This window comes from Salmo salar, chromosome ssa15 (genome assembly GCF_905237065.1).
Source record: "Salmo salar chromosome ssa15, Ssal_v3.1, whole genome shotgun sequence".
NCBI lineage: Eukaryota > Metazoa > Chordata > Actinopteri > Salmoniformes > Salmonidae > Salmo > Salmo salar.
The window spans coordinates 91,251,286-91,275,406 of record NC_059456.1 but is presented as its reverse complement, the minus strand read 5'-3'; the positions used below and the strand labels follow the sequence as shown (position 1 = coordinate 91,275,406).

The window sequence follows — 24,121 nt, the reverse complement described above, 5'->3', positions numbered from 1 at the left end:
TTTCCAGGAAATTGAAAAGGCATCTTTTCCAGACATTGAAAAATACGTCTTTTCCAGACGCTGAAATCAGGTAAATTTTTTGTTCTGAATGAAAGCTGAAAATACTTATTTTCCTGATGCTGAAAATACGTATTTTACAGATGTTTAAAATATGTATTTTACAGATGTTGACATCAGGAACATTTTTGGTTCTGAATGAAAGTTTAAAATAAGTATATTATAGACATCCATGTTTGGGCCAAATCAAGGCTGGTCCAGACCGGACAAAATCTGAACCAAACAGACGTCTCTGATTGGTTCGGATTTTGTCTGGACTGAACCAAAAACCAATGTCCGTGGATGTGGAAATCAAGGCTGGTCCGGAACTGCACCAAAAAAGACGTCCAAAAGGCTTTGGCGTCGGTCCGTGCTTACTGATGTGTAGCCTATAGTGTTGCCTGAAATAAAATGTTATGAATGCCCATCTATGTGGTAAGCCTACTGTTTGTAAAACACCCAAAAAAGGACGTCCGGACAGGACCAAAAAAAGACGTCCAAAAGATGTTGGCTCGTGCTTACTGGGGTGTAGCCTACCATGTCAGACAGCAATAGAATTGTATGAATCCCGATCCATGAGGTAGGCCAACCGTTTATAAAACAGGCCATTGCACTGGCTTTATTAGTCTTGATTCCTGTGACTAATCAATTTGGCTATTTAAGCTCTGAATATGAATTACCTGGGGCAGCAGGTAGCCTAGTGGTTGCTGGATCAAATCCCTGAGCTGACAAGGTAAACATCTGTTGTTGTGCCTCTGAACAAGGCAGTTAACCCACTATCCCCCAGTAGGCTGTCATTGTAAATAAGAATTTGCTCGGATCTGACTAGTTAAATGAAGGTTGAATAAATAAATGTGATGTTATCACGAGCCTATCTGCAGTGTGTTTACACAAGTATTTCATTTTATCGCTGTGATCAGCTTGTCAAAATTGTACTGATACAAACTTGAAACCACTGATCATGACAATGGGGTGAAACACCTGGAAAGCAGTTGTGATTGTCCATTTGATTATTTTATTGAGTGCCATTTAGATTAGGCTATTTGATGGGAGAAACCTGCATGATGTAAAAAGTGGCCGTCTCATTACATAGTCATGCATTTTATCTACAGCCAGTAGGCTAGAGAAAGGGCCACATACTCTTTCTACCATGTCCTATATCTGCTACATTATTTATGTAAGATCATTGTTTTGCGCTGCAGAGATGCATCTCTCCAATAGCACCCTGGAGAGGCGCGCTAGGAATGGGCAAGCAAAAAGATTTAGCGCCCCTGCATTATCAAAGGGCGGCATCAGCGCTCACCTAAAAAGCCCATATGCCACTGGTTGAGAGAAATTGTCATTTTGTTGTTGTTGGAGGCGCATCTTGGTCAGTTTAGCTCAGAATATGCCGCCCTCGTCAATCTGCCGCCACAGGCGGCTGCCTAATCCTGTCTAATGAGTGGGCCAGCTGTGAGCATAACACGTCAACCCTGTTACCATAGACAGACAGGGTAGAATGTTTTTTACAATTTCATTTTTGTTTTTTTCTGAAGCTTGCATTCAATTGCCACTCCCTGCTGCACACAACAACTTTTATTTCATCCCCCCTGTTACAAGGGGATTTAAGGCTGATTTAAGAAGAAATCGTCAACCCTGTTACAGTCAACCCTGTTACTTTATTTGGCACATAATAGGACTTACTATAGTACTTTTTTATTTAACCTCTTGAGATGGGAAACTTATTTTTAAAAGTTGAACATGTGCTCTTTATGACAGAATGTTAAAATTAGGTAAAATCAAAAGGTTTTCTTGACCAAGTTACACTTCTCAAAAGGCACCAAATTGGTGGAACGACCCTGCTAATCAAAGCCCAAGACAGGAAACAGTACCACAAGAGTAATGTCTCTCTCCTTTCTACAATAGAGATGAATATAAAACTTCTCACTTCATAAGCAACAAGCACCTTTGCCAAATTCCAAATAGTTGGAATTATGCAGTGATTAATTATTTGATCATAAACCCATCTCTCTGAGAGAATAGCTGATTCTGAATATACATAATTTATTCATAGTATTACACCACTTCAAATCAAGATAGTTGTAAGACAGACAGAATGGATTCAGACCCACAGTCTAAAACACAGAAAACATGAACGTGGCCTAAATATGATTATGAAGTTATGTTGCTGATAAATCAAATAATTTTTTTCTGACATTATTGTATACCAATAAAGACCACAATTCAACACAGATTTAATTTGACAGTAATACAATATGCCTGCATGATAAGGCTCTTGGAAATCTCAACAATAATCCATCCATGTTTTTGAACACATATCTGTACCAATGGTTTGTTACATTGATTACATGGCTTCATATGGTATGTTGAATTCTTCTTGTATCCATGAACAAAACCTATTCGGGGTTGTTCATACAACCACAGTGCATCTACCATCGGGAAATGGTAGATCTTTGTTGAAAAAAAAAGCATCATATTGGATTGATGCATGCCTAATAACCAGGCTGCTATTATAGAATATAATTAGTTTTGCTAGTTTGGGTTTTGTGCCCATCCATTGACATAAGTATAAATTGTTAGGGTAAATTGTCTCTCAATTAAGTGAAGGGGAGTTAGATTCTCAATTGTAAGGGATAGATCATATATTGCAAATCAAGAATACTTTCAATTAAAATCAGTCATACTTAATTTGAGTCACTCAATACTTATCACATTATAGAAGCCACAACAGACAATTGTAAACATATATATATTTATATATGTATTTTTTTTGCATTCTCTGCATTCATTAATTTGAAATACAATACTGAGTTGTATTCTTCTCCAGCGTCCATAATGAGGCCAAGTTAAAGTATTCAGTCCATTATAACATTTTTATTTCACAAATGAGATGCCGCATATCTGGTTAATGTAATACACTTTTACTGTATAGCTACCCTCCAAGGTGTGGTTTCTTGGTGGGAGTTGGAGTCATCATTCATGTCTTGAAAGAAAGGAATCCAGTAGTAAAGCATGTTCATTTGAGAGCTGTGCCTAAAACGATCACACAGTAGGCCTACAGTATACGCACCAACATTAAAGTGACTTGAGTTGCCAGCCGAGGAATTGTGAACTAGGCAACCCTTCATTTCTCTAATGACACACTTTTGAGATCCACAGAGGCATAACATTCACAGACAAAACATATATTCTCACAACCATGATAGTTACAGTATATGCACAAAAAGCAATTGTCAACTCAGGAATATGTTATGAGAAAATCAAACCCTTCTGAGTTTAGATAATATAAATCAATAAATAGTGTAGTGCCATTATATTTACTCAGGAAAGGTTTTTGTTGACCATACAGTTACATAAGTTCAAGAGTGAACACAACAGCTGCTCTATCAATGCAAAATGGCCAACAGGACACTTTCCCTATGTGTATTTCAGGGGGAAAGGTTAGAGAAGGTGAGTGAGATTAGGTTTGTGTGGAAAATGTCTAGTCTTATGGAACTATCTACATTATTCCTATACCTTATTTCTTTACATTTCATCTGATGATAGATTGGATCGAATAATTTTCTTTCAAATCTCACAATTATTTAAGATATTGTAAAAAAAAAAAAATATTGTAAAAATGCACTGTAAACAAATGGTAAGAAGGAATTTCACATGGATTGCAGATGCTACAGGCTATGTGGCAGTCATTGATGACATAGCAAATTGAAATCATTGGCTGTAAATGCCAAATCGGTTCATTCAATTAAGCATTTCAATCAAACAAACTATTATGAATAAACCAATGCATAAATATTAAATGAATAAAGAAATTATTGTGCATAAAATCAACTGTTAACATACAGTATACAATTGTGATCTCTTCAACGAAGTATCACACATGCCTCCACTGATGTACCCATCTATGGTCAAAGTTCTAACCAACACATGACAGGGAGGGAGGACAATGGTGACATCAAAAGGCCAGACCTACTGCAGTGTCCAACTCTTGAGCATGAACTTGAGCCTCCACTACTTCTCAGTTCAATGACAATATTGCATCTACAACATCTGTTTAGACATATGGTTGTTTAATGGCCAGATCTCTTCTTGTAATGAGACTGGCCAGACAAAATAAACTTGTGCTGTTGATCTTTGCAATGACCTGCTTCTCTGATGCAGTCCTATGCAATCACAACTTTTTGTTTCATCAGACGAGACAGGATTTGTCTGGTGTACTCAAACATTTTCTAACTTTCTGGTTATGTCTACTTTCCCAGAGAGTTTTTTCCTTGACTGTTCAATTTATCTGATTAAAATCTACCTGGCCTTATTTAAAGGTGCATTCAATTATTAATTCAACACCTGCATTGTCAGACTCATTTCACAAGTTAATCCTGGTGTTAGAATGACACCCTCCAAATGAAGACAAGTGTGACACTAGTTATCACTTCTACAGAGAGCATGTGTGACTGTACACGCAAGGAGGGGGTCATTTCATAGTTGGAAGATAGACTTTGCTCTGAATTCAACGTTGTAATATCACACATGCCACACTTGCCAAGAAAAACAAATCCATTTCCCCCATAGGAAAGACACCCTAAAAAGAGGCATGGTGACTTAGAAAGGACTGTCATGTAAACTTTTTAAAAGATGCTAAACATATTCTGGGACTGTTAAGTTTGTGAGGGAAGAATTGTTGTGAAGTGTTGTTCCTCTGTTGAAGATGTCAAGTAACATGAGCATAGCAATGAGCTGTACTATGGCATTTTCTGGAGCAGTATTGCATTTGTAGAGGGATTCCAATTTCCATCAAACATCAACTCTTTCCAATGTCTCTTTTCTTCTCTCTGTAGCAATCCTTGACCACGGAACATAATATGATCCATCCTTTGGCTAGATCCAAGTGATGTAGAAATGTTTTAATTATACAGTAACAACACATTGTTGATAAAGTCATTTGAATGGTGAGATTTTCTTTCTTTTTACAGAGAGAAAACAAGGAAACCAGAGAACGTAGAGTATTGCCATCCGCCAACTAGATTCCCCTTTTCCAGTTTAAGGTAGACCTTGTCCTCTTTATCCAAAAAGAGCAGAACTCCATTGGTGGCTGCCTCTCGAGTTACGTCTTTGTCACCCGCAAAAGCTGAGATGACAGGTTTCCCATTCAACATTAAGTTCACCTAGATGACCCAAAGAGACAGCAATGAGCAAAAATAAATGAGACAGGGGAGAAATACAGTTAATGTCCCCATGATAATACTGTATGCCCATAGCCAAACATTGTAATCATCCACAGCTACCTACTGTAGCTATTTGCTATTCACTTCTGATCTTGGTTAAAATATGAAGTGTGCAGAAGCCCTTCCCTTGACAAAGTACTTTGAAAAAAACACATTATTTTACAGCTTAGTTTTGTCACTCTCTTAAATAGCCAGAATAATAAGATGGTATGTTTAATAAACTAATGTAGTCTCCTCCGACTATTCACACCGTTAGAGAGCTCAGAATTCTCCAGGCTTTGGAGATTCGCAATGAAACTACTGGAAATTGAGGCTACAATTGTACAAACATACATAACCAAAATAGAAGATTAGCCATGCAGTGGCTGTGATTTCCCATGAATGTTTTACAGTACATTTTCCTAACATTAACACAGGTAATTCGCTCATCTATTGAAATTAAGTTATTTGTCAGAGATTTGTTTCAGCTTCCTCTCATAACCTGCAGTGCACCATTCTGTCAATGCAAATCCAATATGTCCAAATAGTCCTACACAGGAAATAGTCCAGAATAGACTTAGACACAATAGTCTTAGAAACATTTCCTAATCTGTAATACACTGTTAATAACTCAATTACAAGGCCCTTTCAAAGAATGTAGCCATAGCAAATGTATAGCAAATGATGTCTCTGGGGAATCAAATTATATCATAACTGGAGCTAAATTGCTGAATCAATTAGGCCAAAACAAATTGCTTACCTGTATAGTCTGGCTCTGGTACACTTTTATAACGTGAAAATTAAAACTGTAGATCCCTTTTCTGGGTGACAAAAACACTGACTCCAATGTGAAATAGTTGCCTATATTCACAAGAACCTAGAGAAAGAAGAATAAAGCATTTTAGAAGGTGAATAAATATTATCCTCAATGGTTCAACTAACTATTCAAATAATTATGGCTTAACCACCAGCTTTTCATCTGGTGATACTCAAATTAGGGTGACAAGACTGTAGTGTTAAATCTGATATTTCAGCAGTCGTAGACCCCTCAACTCCTTAGAGAAAAAATGTACTGACAGTTTTAATCATGTGATGTGACATTCTATGCAGCCTATGACTCAACCTACAAGAGACAAAGAGATTTGCGAGTGTGACTTCAATCAAGCACATCGCCACAAACCTCTAGGACCAACTGCCAGATATAGAGTTAACGATTATTTAACAACAGCGATGACTAAAAACCCCAGCTGTAATCTTGCCCAATAGGCTTCCAATTAGGCAGATTCAGCCAATGATTTATGTAAAGTCTTGGCTATGTTGAGGTGATTTATGTAAAGTCTTGGCTATGTTGAGGTGATTTATGTAAAGTCTTGGCTATGTTGAGGTGATTTATGTAAAGTCTTGGCTATGTTGAGGTGATTTATGTAAAGTCTTGGCTATGTTGAGGTGATTTATGTAAAGTCTTGGCTATGTTGAGGTGATTTATGTAAAGTCTTGGCTATGTTGAGGTGATTTATGTAAAGTCTTGGCTATGTTGAGGTGATTTATGTAAAGTCTTGGCTATGTTGAGGTGATTTATGTAAGGCTTTGGCGATGAAGAGGTGATGTATGTAAGGTCCTTCTAGTTGAGGTGCCACCAGGAGTTGTACTATCACAGTGATTTTAGGATTAAATATTTTGCCTGTGAGGTGGGGGGGCCCCGCAACCAAATCTTGCTTAGGGCCCCCAATATGCTAGAAATGGCCCTGGTACCACCCAATCAAATTGATGAAGCCAAACCAAGCATATCTACCATATGTGTGTGTGTGTGTGTGTGTGTGTGTGTGTGTGTGTGTGTGTGTGTGTGTGTGTGTGTGTGTGTGTGTGTGTGTGTGTGTGTGTGTGTGTGTGTGTGTGTGTGGACGTGTTTAACTATTCTTGTGGAAGAAGTCCCCACAAGAATAGTAAGCAAACAAACATTTTACCAACTGGGGACATTTTGTTGGTCCCCACAAGGTCAAATGCTATTTCTATGGGGTTTAGGGTTAAGGTTAGAATTAGTGTTAGGTTAGAATTAGTGTTAGGGTTAGAATTAGGTTTAGGGTTAGGAGCTAGGGTTAGTTTTAGGTTAGGTTAAGGTTAGGTTTTTGGGTTAAGGTCAGGTTTAGGGTTAGGGTTAGGGGTTACGGAAATTGGATTTTGAATGGGACTTAATTGTGTGTCCCCACAAGGTTAGCTGTACAAGACTGTGTGTGTGTGTGTGTGTGTGTGTGTGTGTGTGTGTGTGTGTGTGTGTGTGTGTGTAAAGAATGAGGGGTAAATTCAGGTGCATGTGTGATTGTGAAAGGGAGTGTGCTATGTCCTATTCTCAGATGAACCCCTACCATTGCTTCTGCCTGCTGGTCATTTATAGCCCTTTATTGTGTTTGATCACATGTGAGCTATGCCCATTATTGTTGATCAATCATAAAAATTTAAATCAACCAATCGGTCAGTCAATAATTAAATATTATTGATACATGTATCTTGCTCTCTAAACCAACTGTTAGACCCCTCCAATTATTTTTGTTTTGTTTTATTATTTCAATTTAGTTCTGCCGGGGAAAAAACCTGCCACTATGTCGTCAATTACCTATGTAGCCTAAAACGTGGATCCTACACAGCATTGCAGCGCAGTTTTATCAGGGCAACTTTGATGTCATAAAGTTGAAGTAAAATGAAAAATTATCTACTATCTCAAAAACATACAAAACCGTCTTACTTGGTCGAAGTATATGATTCTTGTTTTATTGCTCATCTCCGACGGTTCGTGATTGTTGCTCCGGACCGCAGAAAAAGCGACCTTGGAGTTTGCCGCACGTACCGAAATGCCAAGAGGAGAGGACGAGCCCTTCCAATCCGTAGTCGGATTAGAGTCGCAAACCACAAGACATTTGCCCTCCAGGACTACAGGCTCCGTGTCATTCTGAGCTCCCACAAACTCAGAGATCAACGCCAAACTGAACATAAGAACAAGAGAGTTTACCATCACCTTGTACAACAACCGTAACAGCACCATTTTTAAAAAAGACTCTGTATGAAGTTCCGAGTCCTCCTCTCTGGTCCCCCCGTCGCACACGTTTCTGACGCGTTAAAATTCTTATTGGATCCAGCCGTATGCTATATTGGTGAAAGACATATTTTCAACAACATTGAGATCTTCAAATGTTGACAATTGATCGAAATGACGATCCAGTTTATTTTCTCTTTGTCTCATTTTCTTTTACATGATGTTTGTGACTAAAATAATAATCCGAAATAGATGGCTGCATGAGGGCTTCAATCTGAGAAGAAGAAGCGCAATGACTGGTTGATGCTCTGCGACTCCAAATTACGCGGTATGACTACTAGTCCCCGTGGTGATATGCCTACGCACGGTCCAGACGCAGTCATTTACCAACGTATGTATGCAAATATTTTTCACACAGTTCGTTTTTCTTCTGTTATGCATCTTTATCGCCAGGTTTTTATCTTTACATATTCCTCACATCAGTATTTCTGTAGCCTATACCTGACCTCGTTCAAGAAAGTTACAACAATGAGATTGGATACATAGTGGATGCAAGCCAAGGTATGGACTAGACTATTAATCAATTCGATCTTTGGTCATAAGCATAATTGTTTGGAGATCAAACAAAGCTTTTTGTTTAGAACAGTGGATATTTGGTATTTATTTACCACCAACTTATAATAAGCGGTCTTTAAACAATTTAAAGCCTAACCCTCCATAAAGAGTCCCTTAATGACACCAAACGAACCTGAATGGATCCATTAAATGGTATGGAATCCACTTAAAGGAATTAAAAAGTTTTACACACTTCTGCATGTAGACTGGTTGCACCCTCTATTCAGCTATTACATGTCATGACAGGAGTGGCAAGGAGTGGAATGTTAGCTAAAAAGACTGTCAAGAGTATGATGCTCTGTTGTGTTATACAAAACTGCCGACTGGGCACAGATGTCAATACAACATCTATTACACGTTGGTTCAACATCATTTTATTGAAAGGACATAGAAACAACATTGATTCAACCAGTGTGTGCTCAGTGGCTGGTTTGTGAATAGAGGCCTCTACAAAATTGCTCAGCTTTTGACTTTGGAACAGAGCACAAATGTAATTAATATTCCAACAGCAGCTACCCAGCAATTAATTCATTTTAAAACAAATGCAATCTATAGAGAGGGGAACTAAACTGTTTTGTCATTGGAATTGCAGACTCTGGGGCTTTATTAAAAATAGAAATTTCACTGGCAATTATTGCCTATTCAAAATAAATGATAGGATATCGAGATTTTAAACAATGACAATACTGCTTAGCCCCATTATAGGCCAACATACCTCACTGTAAACTGACTTGCCACATAGTGCATACTGTACATTAGTCACTGTAACAATGGTCCTAACAACATCTGGTTAATGGTAACCACTGAATTTAGAGTAAAACTATTGGGTCAAAGAAGCATCAGTTATGAAATAATATTGACTGGCTGTTGCATTCATCTCTGACAGTTGTATGATCTGTGGGAGGGAAACATGTAAGCCATTTGGAGATTGTTCAAGCTTGGGCCATCACAACATGGTCAGCAGTGGACACTTCAAGAGGCTAACTATCTAGGGATAAAAATACTTATTGGTCACAGAGGCACTGTGAATGGTTGTGGGTTTTTCTCTTGTGATTGTCTGTCTGTACAAGGTACGTCCCTGACATTGCAATACCCTGAACTGTCTGAGGTAAAGAAATAGGCTAGCGGCAGGTAGGCTAGTGGCAGGTAGCCTAGCGGTTAGAGAGGTGAGCCAGCAGCCAGAGGCAGCCCTCCAAAATCAGTGTATGTACTGTATGTATGAATGTATGTATGTATATATGTCTTTCGGAGGGGTTGCATCAAAAGCAAACATCAAATTGCACACGGACTGGGAAATGTTCTGGGTTGCCTCTGAGAATAGTATTGATGTATAGACTGACTCTGTGACTGAGTTCATCAGGAAGTGCATAAATCAAATCAAAATCACATTTTGCAGGTGTAACGAAATGGTTGTGTTTCTAACTCCAACAGTGCAGTAATATCTAACAATTCACAACGACACACACAATACATACAACCTAAAAGTAAAATAATGGAATTAAGGAATATATAAATATTAAGATGAGCAATGTCAGAGAGGCATAGACTAAAATACAGTAGAATAAAATATAGTATATACAGTTGAAGTCGGAAGTTTACATACACCTTAGCCAAGTACATTTAAACTCAGTTTTTCACAATTCCTGACATTTAATCGAAGTAAAAATTCCCTGTCTTAGGTCAGTTAGGATCCCCACTTTATTTTAAGAATGTGAAATGTTGGAATAATAGTAGAGAGAATGATTTATTTCAGCTTTTATTTCTTTCATCACATTCCCAGTGGGTCAGAAGTTTACATACACTCAGTTAGTATTTGGTCACATTGCCTTTAAATTGTTTAACTTGGGTCAAACGTTTCGGGTAGTCTTCCACAATAAGTTGGGTGAATTTTGGCCCATTCCTCCTGACAGAGCTGGTGTAACTGAGTCAGGTTTGTAGGCCTCCTTGCTCGCACACACTTTTTCAGTTCTGCCCAGAAATTTTCTATAGGATTGAGTTCAGGGCTTTGTGATGGCCACTCCAATACCTTGACTTTGTTGTCCTTAAGCCATTTTGCCACCACAACTTTGGAAGTATGCTTGTGGTCATTGTCCATTTGGAAGACCCATTTGCGACCAAGCTAAAACTTCCTGACTGATGTCTTGAGATGTTGCTTCCGTACATCCACATCATTTTCCTTCCTCCTGATGATGCCATCTACTTTGTAAAGTACACCAGTCCCTCCTGCAGCAAAGCACCCCCACAACATTATGCTGCCACCCTGTGCTTCACGGTTGGGATGGTGTTCTTCGGCTTGCAAGCCTCCCCATTTTTCCTCCAAACATAACGATGGTCATAATGGCCAAACAGTTCTATTTTTGTTTCATCAGACCAGAGGACATTTGTCCAAAAAGTACAATATTTGTCCCAATGTGCAATTGCAAACTGTAGTCTTGCTTTTTTATGGGGGGGTTTGGAGCAGTGGCTTCTTCCTTGCTGAGTGGCCTTTCAGGTCATGTCAATATAGGACTTGTTTTACTGTGGATATAGATAATTTTGTACCTGTTTCCTCCAGCATCTTCACAAGGTCCTTTGCTGTTGTTCTGGGATTGATTAGCACTTTTTGCACCAAAGTACGTTCATCTCTAGGAGACAGAATGCGTCTCCTTCCTGAGCGGTAAGACGGCTGCGTGGTCCCATGGTGTTTATACTTGCGTACAATTGTTTGTATAGATGAAAATGGTACCTTCAGGCATTTGGAAATTGCTCCCAAGGATGAACCAGATTTGTGGAGGTCTACAATTTTTTTCTGAGGTGTTGGCTGATTTATTTTGAATTTCCCATGATGTCAAGCAAAGACGCACTGAGTTTGAAGGGAGGCCTTGAAATACATCCACAGGTACACCTCCAATTGACTCAAATTATGTCAATTAGCCTATCACAAGCTTATAAAGCCATGACATCATTTTCTGGAATTTTCCGAGCTGTTTAAAGGCACAGTCAACTTAGTGTATGTAAACTTCTGAACCACTGGAATTGTGATACAGTGAATTATAAGTGAAATAATCCGTCTGTAAACAATTGTTGGAAAACATACTTGTGTCATGCACAAAGTAGATGTCCTAACCGACTTGCCAAAACTATAGTTTGTTAATAAGAAATTGTGGAGTGGGTGAAAAACGAGTTTTAATGACTCCTACCTACAGTGGGGGGGAAAAGTATTTGATCCCCTGCTGATTTTGTACGTTTGCCCACTTACAAAGTAATGATCAGTCTATAATTTTAATGGTAGGTTTATTTGAACAGTGAGAGACAGAATAACAACAAAAAAATCCAGAAAAACGCATGTCAAAAATGTTATAAAATGATTAGCATTTTAATGAGGGAAATAAGTATTTGACCCCTCTGCAAAACATGACTTAGTACTTGGTGGCAAAACCGTTGTTCGCAATCACAGTCACGTTTCTTGTAGTTGGCCACCAGGTTTGCACACATCTCAGGAGGGATTTTGTCCCACTCCTCTTTGCAGATCTTCTCCAAGTCATTAAGGTTTCGAGGCTGACGTTTGGCAACTCAAACCTTCAGCTCCCTCCACAGATTTTCCATGGGATTAAGGTCTGGAGACTGGCTAGGCCACTCCAGGACCTTAATGTGCTTCTTCTTGAGCCACTCCTTTGTTGCCTTGGCCGTGTGTTTTGGGTCATTGTCATGCTGGAATACCCATCCACGACCCATTTTCAATGCCCTGGCTGAGGGAAGGATGTTCTCACCCAAGATTTGACGGTACATGGCCCCATCCATCGTCTCTGCTCTCTCTCATTGCTATGCAGACGACACACAATTAATCTTCTCCTTTCCCCCTTCTGATAACCAGGCGGCGAATCGCATCTCTGCATGTCTGTCAGACATATCAGTGTGGATGACGGATCACCACCTCAAGCTGAACCTCGGCAAGACGGAGCTGCTCTTCCTCCCGGGGAAGGACTGCCCGTTCCATGATCTCGCCATCACGGTTGACAACTCACTTGTGTCCTCCTCCCAGAGTGCTAAGAACCTTGGCGTGATCCTGGACAACACCCTGTCGTTCTCCACTAACATCAAGGCGGTGACCCGATCCTGTAGGTTCATGCTCTACAACATTCGCAGAGTACGACCCTGCCTCACACAGGAAGCGGCGCAGGTCCTAATCCAGGCACTTGTCATCTCCCGTCTGGATTACTGCAACTCGCTGTTGGCTGGGCTCCCTGCCTGTGCCATTAAACCCCTACAACTCATCCAGAACGCCGCAGCCCGTCTGGTGTTCAACCTTCCCAAGTTCTCTCACGTCACCCCGCTCCTCCGCTCTCTCCACTGGCTTCCAGTTGAAGCTCGCATCCGCTACAAAACCATGGTGATTGCCTACGGAGCTGTGAAGGGAACGGCACCTCCATACCTTCAGGCTCTGATCAGGCCCTACACCCAAACAAGGGCACTGCGTTCATCCACCTCTGGCCTGCTGGCCCCCCTACCTCTGAGGAAGCACAGTTCCCGCTCAGCCCAGTCAAAACTGTTCGCTGCTCTGGCACCCCAATGGTGGAACAAGCTCCCTCACAACGCCAGGACAGCGGAGTCAATCACCACCTTCCGGAGACACCTGAAACCCCACCTCTTTAAGGAATACCTAGGATAGGATAAAGTAATCCTTCTAACCCCCCCCCTCTCCTTAAAAGATTTAGATGCACTATTGTAAAGTGGTTGTTCCACTGGATATCATAAGGTGAATGCACCAATTTGTAAGTCGCTCTGGATAAGAGCGTCTGCTAAATGACTTAAATGTAAATGTAAATGTAATGTAAATGTCTCTTTGATGCGGCGAAGTTGTCCTGTCCCCTTAGCAGAAAAACACCCCCAAAGCATAATGTTTCCACCTCCATGTTTGACGGTGGAGATGGTGTTCTTGGGGTCAGAGGCAGCATTCCTCCTCCTCCAAACACGGCGAGTTGAGTTGATGCCAAAGAGCTCCATTTTGGTCTCATCTGACCACAACACTTTCACCCAGTTGTCCTCTGAATCATTCAGATGTTCATTGGCAAACTTCAGACGGGCATGTATATGTATTCTTGAGCAGGGGGACCTTGCGGGCGCTGCAGGATTTCAGTCCTTCACGGCGTAGTGTGTTACCAATTGTTTTCTTGGTGACAATGGTCCCAGCTGCCTTGAGATCATTGACAAGATCCTCCCGTGTAGTTCTGGGCTGACTCCTCACCGTTCTCATGATCATTGCAACCCCACGAGGTGAGATCTTGCATGGAGCCCCAGGCCGAGGGATATTGACAGTTATTTTGTGTTTCTTCCATTTGCGAATAATCGCACCAGATGTTGTCACCTTCTCACCAAGCTGCTTGGCGATGGTCTTGTAGCCCATTCCAGCCTTGTGTTGGTCTACAATCTTGTCCCTGACATCCTTGGAGAGCTCTTTGGTCTTGGCCATGGTGGAGAGTTTGGAATCTGATTGATTGATTGCTTCTATGGACAGGTGTCTTTTTTACAGGTAACAAGCTGCGGTTAGGAGCACTCCCTTTGACCCCCTCTCAATCTTTCTGATTGAAAGGGGGTCAGATTCATATTTCCCTCATTAAAATGCAAATCAATTTATAACATTTTTGACATGCGTTTTTCTGGATATTTTTGTTGTTATTCTGTCTCTCACTGTTCAAATAAACCTACCATTAAAATTATAGACTGATCCTTTCTTTATGAGAGAGCAAACGTACAAAATCAGCAGGGGATCAAATACTTTTTTCCCCCACTGTAAGTGTATGTAAACTTCCGACTTCAACTGTACATATGAGATGATTAAAGCAAAAATATGTAAACATTATTAAAGTGGCCAGTGATTTCAAGTCTACAGTATGCATATGGGGCAGCAGCCTCTAAGGTGCAGGGTTACGTAACCGGGTGGAAGCCACCTAGTGATTGCTATTTAACAGTCTGATGGCCTTGAGATAGAAGCTGTTTTTCAGTCTCTCGGACCCAGCTTTCATGTACCTGTACTGACCTTGCCTTCTGGATGATAGCAGGGTGAACAGGCAGTGGCTCGGGTCGTTGTTTTCCTTGATGATCAGCAAAGTGGAGGTGTTGTTTCCTACCTTCACCACCTGGGGGTGGCCCGTCAGGAAGTCCAGGACCCAGTTGCACAGGCCGGGTTCAGACCCAGGGCCCCGAGTTCAATGATGCGGATGTTGTTCCCACTGTGACGATTAGAACTTTCCAAACCAAAAACCTTGGATAGATGGCATTATTCACACAAAACTGAAAGCACGAGCCACCACATTTAACCATGACAAGTGACTGGGAACATGGACGTGTACAAAACAGACCAGCTATGCCCTCCGTAAAGCAATCAAAGAGGCAAAACAACAGTACAGGGACAAAGTGGAATCACAATTTAACCTGTTAGGGCTAGGGGGCAGTATTGACACGGCTGGATAAAAAACATACCCGATTTAATCTGGTTACCACTCCTACCCAGTAACTAGAATATGCATATACTTATTACATATGGATAGAAAACACCCTACATTTTCTAAAACTGTTTGAATGGTGTCTGTGAGTATAACAGAACTCAAATGGCAGGTCAAAACCTGAGAGATTCCTTTACAGGAAGTGGCCTGTCTGACCATTTCTTGAACTTCTTTTCCATCTCTATCATTTACTAAGGATCTCTGCTCTAACGTGACACTTCCCACGTTGTCCATAGGCGCTCAGAGCCCGGGAAAAAACAGAATGTCGTCATCCCAGCCCCAGGCTGAAACACATTATCGCCTTTCTCAAGTGGCCGATCAAGGGACACTGGGCTTATGCGCGTGACCCCGACCGCCCCCGCCTTTGGGATTTTTTTCCTCTGTTTGCCGAAAAGGAGATTCCCTGTCGGAATATTATCGCTTTCTACGAGAAAAATGTCGTAAAAATTGATTTTAAACAGCGGTTGACATGCTTCGAAGTACGGTAATGGAATATTTAGAATTTTATTGTCACGAATTGCGCCATGCGCGCGACACTTCTTTACTATTTCGGATAGTGTCTGGAACGCACGAACAAAACGCCGCTATTCGGATATAACAATGGATTATTTTGGACCAAACCAACATTTGTTATTGAAGTAGCAGTCCTGGGTGTGCATTCTGACGAAGACAACAAAAGGTAATCAAACTTTTATAATAGTAAATATGATTATGGTGAGTGCTAAACTTGTGTCTAAATAGCGAGCCCGTGATGCCTGGGCTATGTACTTAGAATATTGCAAAATGTGCTTTCACCAAAAAGCTATTTTAAAATCGGACATATCGAGTGCATAGAGGAGGTCTGTATCTATAATTCTTAAAATAATTGTTATGCTTTTTGTGAACGTTTATCGTGAGTAATTTAGTAAAATGTTAGCGAATTCCCCGGAAGTTTGCGGGGGGTATGCTAGTTCTGAACGTCACATGCTAATGTAAAAAGCTGGTTTTTGATATAAATATGAACTTGATTGAACAAAACATGCATGTATTGTATAACATAATGTCCTAGGGTTGTCATCTGATGAAGATCATCAAAGGTGAGTGCTGCATTTAGCTGTCTTCTGGGTTTTGGTGACATTATATGCTGGCTTGAAAAATGGGTGTCTGATTATTTCTGGCTTGGTACTCTGCTGACATAATCTAATGTTTTGCTTTCGTTGTAAAGCCTTTTTGAAATCGGACAGTGTGGTTAGATTAACGAGAGTCTTGTCTTTAAATGGCTGTAAAATAGTCATATGTTTGAGAAATTGAAGTAATAGGATTTTTAAGGTTTTGAAAATCGCGCCACAGGCTGGCAGTGGCTGTTACGTAAGCGTCCCACCTAGCCCATAGAGGTTAACGGCTCAGACACGAGACACTCCGTGGCCGACATGAGTAAGACATTTAAGCATGTTAACCCTCGCTAGGCTGCCGGCCCAGACAGCAACCCAAGCTGCGTCCTCGGAGCATGCACAGACCAGCTGGCTGGAGTGTTTACGGACATATTCAGTCTCTCCCTATCCCAGTCTGTTGTCCCCACTTGCTTGAAAATGTCCACCATTATTCCTTCACGCAAGAAAGCAAAGGTAACTGAACTAAATAACTATCGCCACATAGCACGTACTTCTGTCATCATGAAGTGCTTTGAGAGGATAGTTAATATCTCTTTAGGATCAGACTCTCTTTTTTCAATTTTCTCTTAAAATAACACCCAAATCTATCTGCCTGTAGCTCAGGACCTGAAGCAAGGATATGCATATTCTTGATACCATTTGAAAGGAAAAACTTTGAAGTTTGTGGAAATGTGAAATTAATGTAGGAGAATATAAAATATTACATCTGGTGAAAGATAATACAAAGAAAAAAACATGCGTTTTTTGTATTTTCTTGTTCCATCATCTTTGAAATGCAAGAGAATGGCCATTATCTGACTTAGGACTCTAGGCACAATTTAAATTTTGGCCGCTATATGGCAGCAGTGTATGTACAACGTTTTAGACTGATCCAATGAACCATTGTATTTCTGTTCAACATGTTCTATCAAGTCTGCCCAAATGTGCCTAATTGGTCAATATATACATTTTCAGTACATAACTGTACACTCTCCTCAAACAATAGGATGGTATGTTTTCACTGTAATAGCTACTGTAAATTGGACGGTGCAGTTAGATTAACAAGAATTTAATCTTTCTGCCCATATAAGTTATGTCTATGTCTTGGGAAATGTTCTTGTTACTAATCACATTAGCGCACGTTAGCTCAACTGTGGGACACCGATCTGTAGAGATCCTTAAGAGTTAACTCAATCATCAAGTTTACTGACGTCACAATAGTGGTAGGCCTGATTACCAACAACAACGAGACAGCCTACAGGGAGGAGGTGAGGCGCCTGGCGGAGTGGTGCCAGGAAAATAACCTCTCGCTCAATGTCAACAAAACGAAGGAGGTGATCGTGGACTTCAGGAGACAGCAGAGAGAGCACGCCCCAATCCACATCGATGGGGCCGCAGTGGAAAGAGTGAAAAGCTTCAAGCTCCTCTGCGTACACATCACTGGCAACCTGAAATGGTCCATCCACACAGAAAGTTTGGTGAAGAATGCACAACAGCACCTTTTCAACCTCAGGATGCTGAAGAAATTCAGCTTGGCCCGTAAGACCCTCACAAACTTCTACAGATGTGCCATTAAGAGCATCCTGTTTTACGTGCTGCTGTGCGTTTTGTTGCCGATCTTACTTTGCTACCTGACTACCTCACGGTTTTTACTTTTTCATTACCGTATATTTTTTGTTTTTCCCTCACTCAACTTTTTTCATTCAACTTTTTCACCCCGGAGGTTTTATCTGGACATGATTCGTCAGGACTTCAAACAGCCGAAGCTAAGTAACATTAACATGATGCCTTCTAATTGCAGTCGTTGTACTTATAATATACAGGAGAACGATCGCCTTACTGCAAGGATAGCTGTGCTGCAAGCCCAGCTTCAGACGCAATCGTTAGGCAAGGGTCATTTCAGTGTAGGAAAGGATGAAACAGCGTCTGTGCCACCAGTAAGTACAGATAGTAACGTTAGTATAAACCCCCTCGCACGGTCCCCGCAGCCGGACAACTTTCTCATGGCTTCTGGAGGGAAACGCTGTAGGAATGCTCAACCGGTGTCGCTTATTCAGCCGACAGAAACTTTCAACCGGTTCTCGCCATTAAGCGAGTTGGAGTCGGAGGCCGAAACTTCTCTGGTCTCTACTCCTCCCGTTGTGGGGTCTGAGACGCCGAAGCCTCTCACCATTAGCTCTGACAAATTGAAAACCCTAGTCATTGGCGACTCCATTACCCGCAGTATTAGACTTAAAACGAATCATCCAGCGATCATACACTGTTTACCAGGGGGCAGGGCTACCGACGTTAAGGCTAATCTAAAGACGGTGCTGGCTAAAGCTAAAACTGGCAAGTGTAGAGAGTATAGAGATATTGTTATCCACGTCGGCACCAACGATGTGTAACGGCTGTCTTCTGTGGAAATGGACCAAGGTGCAGCAGGTTGCGTGTTCATCATGATAATTTATTAAATAAACGTGAACACGGGAAAAACAATAAACAAAAGAGAACGACAGACCGACAGTTTTACAGGCTAAGTACTTACATACAGCAGTGCAAAATCAACTACCCACAAAACCAAGTGACAAAACATACTCCTACATATATGACTCCCAATCAGGAACAACGATCCCCAGCTGTTCCTGATCAGGAGTCACAAGACCAACACAGAACACAAGACTGCCACGTCCTGACCCCAAAACTACAACAACAGCTCCATCTGCTGGTCAGGACGTGACAGTACCCCCCCTCAAGGTGCAGACCCCGGAATGCACCTAACAACGAAAAAAACACCAACAAACAAAATCCCCAACAAAACCCATAAACAATAACCCCTAAACAATAAGGGAGGGAAGGGAGGGTGGCTGCCGTCAACGACGGCACTGTGCTACACCCTCCCTCCCCAACCCACCTATCCTGGAGGTGGCTCCGGTGCAGGACGTGGACCCTGCTCCACCCTCGGCGTCGCCCACTTCGGTGGAGCCGATAGCTGCGCCAGGCAGACGGACCCCTCGAGCCGGGCCGGAGGACAGGAGGGCCCCTCGGGCTGGGCCGGGGGGCAGGAGGGCCCCTCGGGCTGGGCCGGGGGGCAGGAGGGCCCCTCGGGCTGGGCCGGGGGGCAGAAGGGCCCCTCGGGCTGGGCCGGGGAGCAGGAGGGCCCCTCGGGCTGGGCCGGAAGGCAGGAGGGCCCCTCGGGCTGGGCCGGAAGGCATGCGGGCCCCTCGGGCTGGGCCGGAAGGCATGCGGGCCCCTCGGGCTGGGCCGGAAGGCATGCGGGCCCCTCGGGCTGGGCCGGAAGGCATGCGGGCCACTCGGGCTGGGCCGGAAGGCATGCGGGCCACTCGGGCTGGGCCGGAAGGCATGCGGGCCACTCGGGCTGGACCGGAAGGCATGCGGGCCACTCGGGCTGGACCGGAGGGCTGGAGGACCACTCGGGCTGGACCGGAGGGCAGGAGGACCACTCGGGCTGGACCGAAGGGCAGGAGGACCCCTCGGGCTGATCCTGACAGGCCGGGCACCCTGGCAGATCAGGGCAGGCGGGCACCTCTGGCAGAACCGGGCAGTCCGGCCACTCTGGCAGAACAGGGCAGTCCGGCCACTCTGGCAGAACAGGGCAGTCCGGCCACTCTGGCAGAACAGGGCAGTCCGGCCACTCTGGCAGAACAGGGCAGTCCGGCCACTCTGGCAGAACAGGGCAGTCCGGCCACTCCGGCAGAACAGGGCAGTCCGGCCACTCCGGCAGAACAGGGCAGTCCGGCCACTCCGGCAGAACAGGGCAGTCCGGCCACTCCGGCAGTTCAGGGCAGTCCGGCCACTCCGGCAGTTCAGGGCAGTCCGGCCACTCCGGCAGTTCAGGGCAGTCCGGCCACTCCGGCAGTTCAGGGCAGTCCGGCCACTCCGGCAGTTCAGCGCGAGTCCGGCCACTCCGGCAGTTCAGCGCAGTCCGGCCACTCCGGCAGTTCAGCGCAGTCCGACCACTCCGGCAGTTCAGCGCAGTCCGGCCACTCCGGCGACTGTTGACTGGCGGGCAGCTCCGACGACTGTTGACTGGCGGGCAGCTCCGACGACTGTTGACTGGCGGGCAGCTCCGACGACTGTTGACTGGCGGGCAGCTCCGACGACTGTTGACTGGCGGGCAGCTCCGACGACTGTTGACTGGCGGGCAGCTCCGACGACTGTTGACTGGCGGGCAGCTCCGACGACTGTTGACTGGCGGGCAGCTCCGACGACTGTTGACTCCTGATGCGTGGGGCAGGTATTGGACGTACCAGCCTGGAGACACGCACCTCCATGCTAGTGTGTCTAGCGGGAAACACCGGACCGAAAGGGCGCACTGGCGGTCTTGAGTGCAGGGTTGGCATCACCCCTTCCGGCTCGATGCTCCCCTTGCCCTGGCACCTGCGGGGCGCTGGTACTGGGCGCACTGGGCTGTGCGTCCGTATAGGCGAGATGGTGCGCACCTCAGCGTAACATGACGCCCTCCACCTCGTACGCACCTCCCTGTAGTCACGGGTAGCTGGCTTACGGCTCTTCCCTGGCCTGGCCAAACTACCCGTGTGCCCCCCCCCCAAAAAAATCTTGGGGCTGCCTCTCGGGTTCCCTTAGCTCCCTTAACTTGTCCGCCCAGAATTTTCTTTCGTCCTGCCAGGTCCCTTCCTCCATTTTCTTCTCCTGTGGCTTCCTCCTCTTCTGCTGCTTGGTCCTTTGGTGGTGGGTAGTTCTGTAACGGCTGTCTTCTGTGGAAATGGACCAAGGTGCAGCAGGTTGCGTGTTCATCATGATAATTTATTAAATAAACGTGAACACGGGAAAAACAATAAACAAAAGAGAACGACAGACCGACAGTTTTACAGGCTAAGTACTTACATACAGCAGTGCAAAATCAACTACCCACAAAACCAAGTGACAAACATACTCCTACATATATGACTCCCAATCAGGAACAACGATCCCCAGCTGTTCCTGATCAGGAGTCACAAGACCAACACAGAACACAAGACTGCCACGTCCTGACCCCAAAACTACAACAACAGCTCCATCTGCTGGTCAGGACGTGACACGATGTTAGGATGAAACAGTCAGAGGTCACCAAGCGCAACATAGCTTCAGCGTGTAAATCAGCTAGAAAGATGTGTCGGCATCGATTAATTGTCTCTGGCCCCCTCCCAGTTAGGGGGAGTGATGAGTTCTACAGCAGAGTCTCACAACTCAATCGCTGGTTGAAAACTGTGTTCTGCCCCTCCCAAAAGATAGAATTTGTAGATAATTGGCCCTCTTTCTGGGACTCACCCACAAACAGGACCAAGCCTGGCCTGTTGAGGAGTGACGGACTCCATCCTAGCTGGAGGGGTGCTCTCATCTTATCTACAAACATAGACAGGGCTCTAACTCCTCTAGCTCCACAATGAAATAGGGTGCAGGCCAGGCAGCAGGCTCTTAGCCAGCCTGCTAGTTTAGTGGAGTCTGCCACTAGCACAGTCAGTGTAGTCAGCTCAGCTTTCCCCATTAAGACCGTGTCTGTGCCTCGATCTAGGTTGGGCAAAATTAAAGATGGCGGTGTTCGCTTTAGCAATCTCACTAGTATAAAGACCTCCATTCCTGCCATTATTGAAAGAGATTGTGATACCTCACATCTCAAAATTGGGTTACTTAATGTTAGATCCCTCACTTCCAAGGCAGTTATAGTCAATGAACTAATCACTGATCATAATCTTGATGTGATTGGCCTGACTGAAACATGGCTTAAGCCTGATGAATTTACTGTGTTAAATGAGGCCTCACCCCCTGGTTACACTAGTAACCATACTCCCTGTGCATCCGGCAAAGGCGGAGGTGTTGCTAACATTTACGATAGCAAATTTCAATTTACAAAAAAAAAAAACAATTACGTTTTCGTCTTTTGAGCTTCTAGTCATGAAATCTATGCAGCCTACTCAATCACTTTTTATAGCTACTGTTTACAGGCCTCCTGGGCCATATGCAGTGTTCCTCACTGAGTTCTCTGAATTCCTATCGGATCTTGTAGTCATAGCAGATAATATTCTAATTTTTGGTGACTTTAACATTCACATGGAAAAGTCCACAGACCCACTCCAAAAGGCTTTCGGAGCCATCATCGACTCAGTGGGTTTTGTCCAACATGTCTCTGGACCTACTCACTGCCACAGTCATACTCTGGACCTAGTTTTGTCCCATGGAATAAATGTTGTGGATCTTAATGTTTTTCCTCATAATCCTGGATTATCGGACCACCATTTTATTGCGTTTGCAATTGCAACAAATAATCTGCTCAGACCCCAACCAAGGAGCATTAAAAGTCGTGCTATAAATTCTCAGACAACCCAAAGATTCCTTGATGCCCTTCCAGACTCCCTCTGCCTACCCGAGAAACTCAATTTAACCTTGCGCAATACCCTAGATGCAGTTGCACCCCTAAAAACTAAAAACATCTGTCATAAGAAACTAGCTCCCTGGTATACAGAAAATACACGAGCTCTGAAGTAAGCTTCCAGAAAATTGGAACGGAAATGGCGCCACACCAAACTGGAAGTCTTCCGACTAGCCTGGAAAGACAGTACCATGCAGTATCGAAGAGCCCTCACTGCTGCTCGATCATCCTATTTTTCCAACTTAATTGAGGAAAATGAGAACAATCCGAAATTTATTTTTGATACTGTCGAAAGCTAACTAAAAAGCAGCATTCGCAAATGGAGGATGGCTTTCACTTCAGCAGTAATACATTTATGAACTTCTTTGAGGAAAAGATCATGATCATTAGAAAGCAAATTACGGACTCCTCTTTAAATCTGCGTATTCCTCCAAAGCTCCATTGTCTTGAGTCTGCACAACTCTGCCAGGACCTAGGATCAAGGGAGATACTAAAGTGTTTTAGTACTATATCTCTTGACACAATGATGAAAATAATCATGGCCTCTAAACCCTCAAGCTGCATCCTGGACCCTATTCCAACTAAACTACTGAAAGAGCTGCTTCCTGTGCTTGGCCCTCCTATGTTGAACATAATAAATGGCTCTCTATCCACCGGATGTGTACCAAGCTCACTAAAAGTGGCAGTAATAAAGCCTCTCTTGAAAAAGCCGAATCTTGACCCAGAAATTATAAAAAACTATCGGCCTATATCGAATCTTCCATTCCTCTCAAAAATGTTAGAAAAAGCTGTTGCACAGCAACTCACTGCCTTCCTGAAGACAAACAATGTATACGAAACGCTTCAGTCTGGTTTTAGACCCCATCATAACACTGAGACTGCACATGTGAAGGTGGTAAATTACCTTTTAATGACGGCAGACCGAGGCTCTGCATCTGTCCTCGTGCTCCTAGATCTTAGTGCTGCTTTTGATACCATCGATCACCATATTCTTTTGGAGAGATTGGAAACCCAAATTGGTCTACATGGACAAGTTCTGGCCTGGTTTAGATCTTATCTGTCGGAAAGATATCAGTTTGTCTCTGTGAATGGTTTGTCCTCTGACAAATCAATTGTACATTTCGGTGTTCCTCAAGGTTCCGTTTTAGGACCACTATTGTTTTCACTATATATTTTACCTCTTGGGGATGTCATTCGAAAACATAATGTTAAATTTCACTGCTATGCGGACGACACACAGCTGTACATTTCAATGAAAC

The 24,121-nt window shown here is 43.4% G+C and overlaps 1 protein-coding gene across 1 annotated transcript; it reads right to left on the bottom strand.

Annotated features, from left to right (window-relative positions):
- Positions 1–2,180: 2,180 nt before the first annotated feature.
- Positions 2,181–8,764, bottom strand: LOC106572637 (cerebellin-4-like). The gene is made up of 3 exons (XM_014147000.2): positions 7,978–8,764; positions 5,998–6,114; positions 2,181–5,198 (listed from the first exon to the last, which is right to left on the bottom strand). Exons 1-3 carry the CDS (start codon positions 8,272–8,274, stop codon positions 5,001–5,003), a joined length of 612 nt encoding a protein of 203 aa, XP_014002475.1. The 5' UTR covers positions 8,275–8,764; the 3' UTR covers positions 2,181–5,000.
- Between the last annotated feature and the right edge of the window lie 15,357 nt (positions 8,765–24,121).

Coding starts and splice junctions, on each gene's coding strand:
- LOC106572637 (XM_014147000.2), bottom strand. CDS start 8,274: ATGGTGCTGTTACGGTTGTTGTACAAGGTGATGGTAAACTCTCTTGTT. Junction 6,115..7,977: donor GAATCATATACTTCGACCAA/GTAAGACGGTTT, acceptor TTCTTTCTCTAG/GTTCTTGTGAATATAGGCAA. Junction 5,199..5,997: donor ACCAGAGCCAGACTATACAG/GTAAGCAATTTG, acceptor TGGGTCATCTAG/GTGAACTTAATGTTGAATGG.